The 9662-nt window shown below is 50.1% G+C and overlaps 1 protein-coding gene across 1 annotated transcript; it reads right to left on the reverse strand.

Moving 5' to 3' along the window:
* Nucleotides 1-268: 268 nt before the first annotated feature.
* LOC146866906 (apolipoprotein L3-like) lies at nt 269-4879 on the reverse strand. Its single transcript, XM_085618115.1, has 2 exons — nt 4803-4879; nt 269-875 (listed from the first exon to the last, which is right to left on the reverse strand). The coding sequence occupies exons 1-2, from the start codon at nt 4877-4879 to the stop codon at nt 269-271; spliced, it is 684 nt and encodes a 227-aa protein (XP_085474241.1).
* Between the last annotated feature and the right edge of the window lie 4783 nt (nt 4880-9662).

Consider the following 9662-nt stretch of genomic DNA (forward strand, 5'->3'; position numbering starts at 1 on the left):
GCCGGGTGATTCTTTTAAAAGCCATTCACTTGTTAATAAGGCTTTGTTGTACTTCACCTCTTCTTAGCGCCCCTGCATCTCCCCTCTGAATGAGGGGAGATGCAGGGGCGCTAAGAAGAGGTGAAGTACAACAAAGCCTCATTAACAAGTAAATGGTCTTTAAAAGACCCGTGAAGTACTTGGGTGCGCCGGCTGTGTGCGCTCTGTCCACTCTGTGCCCCGCCCCGCCTCCCCTCTCATCGCGCCTGGCTCTGCCTGGGAATGAATGTCATCTGAAGTTTCTCAGCTCTCGCATAGTGCGTTCAAGGGCAGGTACCTCCAACTCTGTGAGCAGAGCCCTTAGCTCACCCTCTGCCTTGCGGATGGCTGTTGCGAGGTCACTTGGGGCCCACCTGCTGAGCTCCTTGTCGCTGTGTATGAGGCTGAGCAGATCAAACACCACGAAGAAAGCATTGAACACTACGGTTGTGCTCCCGGCTATTCTGGCTAGAAGGCGGCCACTGTACAATACCTGGACGGTTTTAACTAATTTGGAGAGATGGAGGCCGGCCTGGCTGACTCCGAAGCACATGTTCCCAAAATCCGCGTTTACAGTCTCAGCCAAATCTCTGATTTCCTCCGCCAGCTGGTTGGCAGCCGTCATGTGTTTTTTGATTCTCTCCAGCCCCCTTTCACACTCTTTCAAGAGCCCCTCCACTTCGTCTTTGTCTATTTTGCTGTTGATCGCATCCACCACACTTGCCCCTGCAGAGGTGACTCCCCCTGCGGTGGAGAGGCCGAGTCCTACAGCAGCTGCCCCGAGGGATGCCTCCCCTGTGAACGGTGCAAGGACCAGCCCCCCCAATGCCAGCAGTCCCCCAGAAACACCCGCGAAGCTCCCGATGGAGACAGAGGCAGAGAGAGAGATAGAGAGAGGGAAGGAAGGAGACGGAGAGAGAGAGAGGGAAGGAGACGGAGAGAGAGAGAGGGAGAGTGATAGAGAGGGAGAGAGACAGAGGGAGGGAGGGAGACAGAGGGAGGGAGGGAGACAGAGAGAGGGAGGGAGACAGAGAGAGGGAGGGAGACAGATAGATAGATAGATAGATAGATAGATAGATAGATAGATAGATAGATAGATAGATAGATAGATAGATAGATAGATAGATAGATAGATAGATAGATAGATAGATAGATAGATAGATAGATAGATAGATAGATAGATATGTGTGAATGCCTGGTCTGGTGGCTCAGTGGACAAAGGCGTCCGCTGCAGGGGCCTGTGTTCAACCTCATGGTCATAGTTTTTGGGGGGGGTCTAGCCCCGCCCCCTCCCCCACTGGCCCCGCCCCCACCAGTGCGGCCCTCAGCCACAAACCACACTGTAAATTTGGCCCCCCCGAGAGAAAGTTAGTGAGTACCCCTGTTGTAAGGTGAACTATCTCACAGCCTTGCTGAGGTAATGAGAGAAAGGACACACAACAAAATATACGTACTTGCAAATGTAGTGTACAAGTATTCCAAAATATGTCTGTAGTAAGGAAAGCATAAATGCTATTCTGCAATTTTCGTAATACATAAGTGTGCTGAAAGCAAATATATTAATAGGATGAACACATGACACTTAGCCAATTTACGCACATTTTCGTTTGTATGCTTTCGATAAATCTGTACGTTGGTGCAAATTTCGTGGCCGTTCCTATGGGAATGTGCTATCTGTCAATGAGATCGATTTGTGACAGTGCTCCAAAAGACACACCCTTACCACTCTCTTGCAGAATGGGCTCAGTTGCTGCAGTCATTCTTTGTGTGGGGCTTGGATGTTTCGCAATCCCTATGACTTCACTGATGTAACATTAATGGCAGCACCCCACTCTGAAAATTGTTCCAGCGCGCTGCCCTGAGGTGAAAAGCATGTCACGAGGCAGCTGTCGGGCCAGACTACCTTGATAGTAGAAGGCACGCTAATCTTGGCCATCAATTGGCAACCCATTTTAGAGGGGACGTGCCATCGGAGGTGCCACGACGTCGCAAGGGCCAAAGGTCAGTCATTAACCAGCCCTACTCTCTCTCTAAATTGGCCTTTCACCACCGAACACAATTTGATTTTTTTGTGTGTCTGTCCGCACGAAAAAACTAAAAGTGCGGGGCACTTCCTCAAAGCCGATGGGTGGATGACTAAAGCTCGCTCAATGAATTTTAAGCAATGGAGTGGGGGGGGAGGGCGCCCCCACATGTAACCCACTGCTGCTGTTCTTTAGCGCATGCCAGGGCTGTCTGCGGCTCCGGCGACTTCATCTCCAATTATACTCATTTTAGAAACATTGCGCCCTGAGAGCTGCGGATTGGGGGCTAATCCCGAACACCCCTCCATCTCCGAGCTGCCGATTGGCGGCCAATCCTGCGGGGCCGCGCCGGTAATGGAAAGCAAAGTGATCTCTAAATAATGCCGTGAGATGCTGAGCTGATAGCGGCCAGCGCAATAACTCTGATCAATGGAGCATGCGTTTGGTACATATTGCCCATTTAGATGCTGCCGATTGGCGCCTGTAATGCGCGGGGCGGAAGCGTGCGGTCTTTGTGCCTCCTTGTCACTGCGCGCGCTGCGAGATTGGAAGCACTCCTCCTCGAGGGTCTCGGTAAGACCCCCACAGTACACGGAGATTAAAAGGCCTTGCGAAGCAGGGGAGCAGCAGGCGGCACAGGGGCTTTATCGCTGGGATACAAAGCTGCCTGTAATCAATTTCTGGCCCCGGTGGCTCTCTCCAGATGAACCCCCTGAATTGGGCGACGTGTTGTTCTTACGCAGCTACTGGAGCGCTTCTGGTCAGAGCATCGATAAAAGGAAGCAGCACAGCCGAAGCACAAATGACACAAATGCACACGACCATAGGCTCACCACCCTGATCCAAAGCCACTCAACCACCCGTACTGCTACATATGGAACAACCCTGTAACAACCCCACAGGCTCTTACTAACCACTATCACTCACACTCCCATACTTTCTCAGCTTCTGTCGAACGCACAGGCACACAAACACGATCATACACAGGCACACTGGCCTGTGGCGTAACAATAGTCCCTGCAGCCCCGGAGCTTCCGGGGGGAAGGGCCGAGCTCCAGCGGCCCCCTTCGGCACCGTGCACGAGCGGGCATGAGAGCTCCTGACTGGGTCCAGAGCGTGTTTGGGGGAGGGGGGGCGTAATGCACTTTGCAGGTGCCCCCACAAGTTTCATTATGCCGCTGTACAGGTCATTTTAAGCTCTTACTCATTGTCTATAAGGTTTGTAAAAATTGTCCTACTCACAAGAACCCAGGGGCTTGAGTGCCACTTACATAGTGCCGATATCGGCAACTGATGTCATCACACACATAAGTACATAAATAAACCACACGACACATATGTAGGTGGAGAAATATTGCTGCAGGTTTATTAGCATAACCAAATATGCAAACATGGTGGGTTATTTTACGGGCGATCCGATCCCAGGGCAGGCAAACCCCTATGCCGCCTGCCCGTCTGATAAGCCTAAATTACACCGTGGCAGTCGCCAATTGGTGCATACCAAACCTTGGGAGGGGCCACCCCTCCCATCAGAAGAGTACTTGCGTCAGTGTCCCAGAACAGATGTAGCACTTTTAATCTAGCAGTTAATGTGGGCAACCTTTTGAAATTTTTTGCGGGGGCCAGTTATGTGGGAAGAGTAACCAGGATAGACATTGCTGCTGTACGCAAGGTGTCCTAGGGGAAGTTGTAACAAATTACTGAACTTCACCATCGCAGTTACAGTAGACGACACTGGCACAGACCCTAATTCTCCAGCTGTCCTACATAAAGTGCTCATGCCAAAACTCTCTCAGAATATAAAGGTGGTTCGCTGGGACGCCATTGCTAGTGTCAACCTCCTCAGGTGGGTGTGAAGGTGCTGCATACAAGCGAGGCTCATAGCACGCTGTTGTAGTAGTTTATCAAGAGAAACAGTGCTGGGGGTGTGGTCTGGCCACGTAGGAAGATGGCCGCTTGATTCCGCACCTCTGTGTCGAAGGGAGCCCCGGACAGCGATGAGAGCTCTCTGACAACCCTTTTTCAGCCTGAACTTTAATTTTGAAATGGTGAAATTTTGCAGTCTGCTAATGGAACTTTTCATTTGCCATGTGATACTATTGAAGTAAGTACAGAAGTTGGCTGGCTTCACTGTGCTAAAATATTGGGTGAGGTCTATCTGACCCACAGAAACCAACCCTTGCTACAGTGTGCTTACACAACGCTGATGCTGACCTAAGATTGCTGCTAAGATTGATGACTGCTCATGCCGCTTTTTATAAAGAGTTTGTCACCAATTGGAAGTTTTGTCGGATGTGAGACTTGGTGCAACGGTCATTGCTTTCCCTCCTACAGCGCTATGGAGTCTCTACCCTGGCAATGATTGGATGAGCAAGTTCACTATTTACAGCTCTTTCTTGAGTGAGCTTGGCGGTTACGCTCTTGTGGAGATCCACCCCAGACGAAAAGTCCTGTGATGGCCTGACTGCCATTTTAGCATTTTGCACTCTTAGAGGCCAACCTATATTATTATCATCCTTCACATCTGCTACCTGAATATCACCTCTGTAGACGGATAGACTTTCACGACAAATGTATAAGGCAAGGAAAAGGACCCCATCAGAGACTTTAAAACACAATAGTGACATAGAGGTAAATACTTTGGCCCCTCCCCCAGAAATTGAAATTGAAATCGCTACCTGTTGCCCTTTAATAGCCTTTTCTGTCATATGATCTACCTCTACTCCTTTACCTGTGGAACGCTTGTGCCCTACCATATACAATACAGTATATCTGGTACCTCCAGAAGTTGATCTCTCCTCAAAACCTCTTATATCTGAGGTGTGTGCTCCATTCATCTTTGAAGTATTTATTGGACTCTCTTCATTTAGCCAGACTACGATTAAGTAATTAGGATTATAGATACAACTACATCTGGTTTGTTCTACGTCTACCTATGCCCATTGATTACTATATAGTGAAACATTTCTATATCAGAGGATTGACGCTGATAAATCGAGGATGCCTTCTGGCAAGACGAATGGAAAACCAGAAAAACAACTTCTCTTTTCAGAAGCTCTAAGTCAAGGCCGTTCTACTTAAGATGTATGGGGTGGCACTCCTTCAATATCAACCCTGCCTAATCCTATGATGTCAACATCACCTGACTGCACCATGGAGCAAATTCTTCAGGAAATCTCTGCTGTTGGCCGGCGGCTTGAGGGTATGGTAACGTCTATTTCTACTCTTACGACTGAGACTAAATCCTTACACACAGATATCGCTGGATTCCAGAGCTGGATGGATGGTCTTACTGAGCGGATGGTAGAGGTAGAGACCTGTCTCGATGCTATACCAGATCAAGACCAAGAGCTTCTTTTCCTTAGGATCAAAGTAGTAGATTTTGAAGATAGAAGCCGTCAAGTTAACGTCTTCTGTTTTGACTTTCTGGAGAAAATTGAAGGCTCGGACTCCATATCCTTTCTCAGAGAAGCTCTTCCAAAGCTTACAAGTCTTACTTTCGACCCACCGTTAGAGATGCAGAGAGCCCATCGTATTGGACCGCCTAACACAGGGAAAAATATTCGACCACGCCCGCCGCCTGCTCATCGTCTGCTTTCTATGCCATGAACAGGCACGTCAATTGAGCATAGCTCGTACTCATGGTCCAGATGTATTAGAAGGTCATGAAATCAGGATGGCAGCAGATTTCTCTAAAGAAACTAATGAGCTTCACAAATCTTTCCTTTCATTTAGACCTCGTCTGCGTCAGCTTGATATTAAATATGGCCTATTTGAGCCTACACGTTTGTGGATCACCAAAAATGGAATATCCAAATAGTTCTTTGATCCAGAGGACCTTCGTAATTTCTTAGATAATCTTTCTCCTCATTATACAGAATGTACAGAATCTCTACCAGAGTTCGGATCCCAACTCCTATCATTGAAATCTACAATGTCCTCTGGTGGGACCCGACGTAACCCAGGCCGGTCCCAGAGTAGAGAACGAGACCCAGACCAACCTTTACGATCCTTGGGAGATAGAGCTCAGGCCCTTCAGGCAGTGGCTGCCCTCACGCAGGAAAGAGTCAAGGATAAATCATGTTCTCCTCTAAAACCCCCTTCATCCAAGGAATGTGTTTCTTGAACTATGGCTGAGTGATTGATTGACCTCTCAACATTTGCACGAATGGATGAGTACCTGAATACCTGCTTACTTGTCATGTATAACTTGCTCTATAATGTTCCTTTTTAACCTGATTTATTCCCTCTCATTCCCCCTTCTTATTTTGTAGTTACTGAGGATAATGCTTATTTACCCTCACAGTATTTTGCAAAGCTTGTTTGATTATGCTTTTGTTGGAAAACCACACTCCCACTCTGAAAGAGTGGTGGTGGTCTACCGGACACACTGTGGTAGCTTGGCTCGAGTGGTCAGGAATCAGGCTCCGTGCTAAGCATACGACATACCCAAACAATAACCATGCGTGCATCCGTTCCAAAAACGACTCTACACCGTAAAAATTATGAAAATATCTTTCTTTATCTTCTTTTTCTCTTAGTTGCTGATTGGATAAAATAAATAACAATCACAATATACAAACTTTTTAAATAGGGCGGGTCAAATAAATACTGGCTTAATGATTCAATAAATAGGGGTGATCATAAATACTGAAGGCATAAATAACAGTGCAATACATACAGGCAATTAAATATTCTGAGGCAATAAATACTGTAAACCAATAATTATTGTGCATCAATAAATACTGTGGACCAATAAATACAGTGAAGCAATAAATAGGTTAAATACAATAAATACAGTGCCCCTAATAAATAATTAAAAGCTGACAGTGACACTCCTAGAATCAGATCACATTTGAATTCCTAAGGGCTGATTTGGCCCAGGCACAGCTTGTGGGGATGTGGGAGGCTTGGGGGTGTCTACTCCCTGGCTTGGACAAGGCTGAGGCCTAAACTGAGGTAGATCAAGGGGGGAATACCAGAGACCTGGCTCTCTCCCTCCACACAACTTCTCTAGATTAGTCCCAGCTCACCCCTGGCACAGTCAGGTTGGTTCCAGCACCTCCCTAGCCCCTTAGAGCAGTCTCTCAGGTCTCCACAGGGCCTTAGGCGCCCTCTACTCCACTTACTGCCCTTTTTCTGATGCTCCGACGCCGCTGGAGTCGTGTCGACGCCGTGAGGCGGTTCCGGTTCGATGACGGCGGCCTCGGCACAATGTCAGTTCTTGACGACGCCGGTAGGCGGTTCCGGTTTCGATGTCGGCGGCCTCCGATTCGATGGCGTCGGGCAGTCTTTACTCGATGTCGACCTCGGGCGGCTCCGGTCCGATGGCGACCTCGGATTCGATGACGTCGGCCGGCCTTGGCTCGATGTCGACTTCCGGCGGCTCCGGAGTGCGATCTGCACTCCCGACCTCCGGTGCTCCTCTCCTTCGGTTTCCGGCGACTCAGGAGTGCGACCTCCACTCCCGACCTCCGGCACGATTCTCACAGGTTCCGGCGACTCCGGAGTGCGATCCTCACTCCCGACCTCCGGTATACCTCACCTCGGTCTCCGACGACTCCGGAGGGCGGACTTCACTCCTCCGATGACGCCGCTCACTCGACCTCGGGTGACTTCCTCCTCGACCTCTGGTATTCCTCACGACCTCTGACGGCGCCCTCTCTCGACCTCTGGCGGCTCCGGGTACGACGTCCGCTTTCCAGTCGGCGCCGCTTCTCCACCTCGGGCTCCGGGTCTCAGGCTACTCGACGTCGGACTCCAGGGAAACCAGTTTCCAGGTCAGGATCTTGCTGTTCTCTGTTTCTAAGGCCTGTTCCTGCTGTCCAGGTCCTTAGGATGGTTTTTCTTGCTTCTTCCCACACAGGGCTCCAGGCTGGGCTCAGTCAGTAGGGACTAGTATCAAGGGTGGGTTTATGAACCCCACTCCAGGCACAAGTTTCCACCCCTGCTGCCTCACTCCTTCCTCCTTCAGGTTTCTGCTGCTCTCTCTTCACCAGTCAGGTGCCAACTGCCAGCTCCAACTGCCAACTCTCTGTCTTAGCTTCCCAACATTCTAAACCGCCTCCAACTGTCACAGGGTTCTGGAATGTTCTGGAAGGTGCTAGCAGGTTCCAGTGGATGCTGGTGATGTCACAGGTGGCCACCATTTTGTGCTCCAGGCCCTCAGACAGAAGTTTCAGGGGTAGCTAAAATGGCTCCCTGAATCTGCAGCAACACGAAAAAGTCTGGTGGTTCCCAGAAAGGAAAAATTCAAACAGGGTTTGAGGCAAAAGTGGGACAAAATAAATAATGATGAGGAGGGACCACCCAAAGGGCTGACAGGTCTAACACGCGTCCCCCCCAGCTGAAAGTGGGGAGAGCTACCCAACCCCTTGGGAGTTCTCATCACTAAGGCGGAAATACCTTGAGAGACCGTCTGCATTGGCGTGGTCCACTCCAGGCCGATGTTCCACCTGAAAGTCCATTCCCTGTAGGGAAATAGACCACCTCAACAACTTGGGATTCTCCCCCTTCATTTGCATCAGCCAACGAAGGGGTCTGTGGTCGGTCTGAACCAGGAAGTGCGAGCCAAACAGGTATGGCCGCAACTTCTTCAGAGCCCATACCACTGCAAAGGCTTCACGCTCTATTGCACTCCACTTCTGTTCCCTGGGAAGTAGTCTCCGGGATAGGAAGACCACGGGTTGATCCAGACCCTCTTCGTTGAGTTGCGATAACACTGCCCCAATGCCATGTTCTGATGCATCTGTCTGGACAATGAACTCCTTGGAAAAGTCTGGGGCCCTTAAGACCGGGGCCTCGCACATGGCTTTCTTCAATCTCTCAAAGGCTTGCTGACAAGCCTCCGTCCAGACTACCCGTCGAGGTTGTTTCTTGGACGTGAGCTCCGTGAGGGGGGCTACGATGGTACCGTACCCCTTCACGAAGCGGCGGTAGTATCCCGTGAGGCCCAAAAAAGCTCGGACCTCAGTCTGTGTCTTGGGGGGTTCCCAGGCCATGATGGCCTCTATCTTTGCCTGGAGGGGTTGCACCGCTCCCCTACCCACCAAGTGTCCAAGGTACACTACCGACCCCTGCCCGATCTGGCACTTGCTGGCCTTGATCGTCAATCCAGCTTGTCTCAGGGCCTGGAGAACAGCTTGCAGGTGACGCAAGTGATCCTCCCAGCTGTTACTGAAGACGGCTATGTCATCCAGATAAGCAGCAGAGAAACTCTCCATTCCGGTGAGGATCTGGTTTACCAGGCGCTGAAAGGTGGCAGGTGCGTTCTTGAGCCCAAAGGGCATCACACAGAACTGGTAGTGGCCATTGGGCGTGGAGAAGGCTGACCTTTCCCTTGCTCCATCAGTCAAAGAGATCTGCCAGTACCCAGAAGTAAGGTCAAAGGTACTTAGATATTGGGCAGCTCCCAGCCGGTCAATCAATTCATCCGCCCTAGGGATCGGATGAGCATCAGTTTTGGTCACTGAATTCAGTCCCCGGTAGTCCACACAGAACCTCAGTTCTGGTTGGGCACCCGGTGGTGCAGCTATTTGGTACTAACACCACCGGACTGGACCAGGGGCTGCTAGAAGGTTCGATCACTCCTAGCTCCAGCATCTTAGTGACTTCACTATG

This window comes from Triturus cristatus, chromosome 1_2, assembly GCF_964204655.1.
Source record: "Triturus cristatus chromosome 1_2, aTriCri1.1, whole genome shotgun sequence".
Lineage (NCBI taxonomy): Eukaryota > Metazoa > Chordata > Amphibia > Caudata > Salamandridae > Triturus > Triturus cristatus.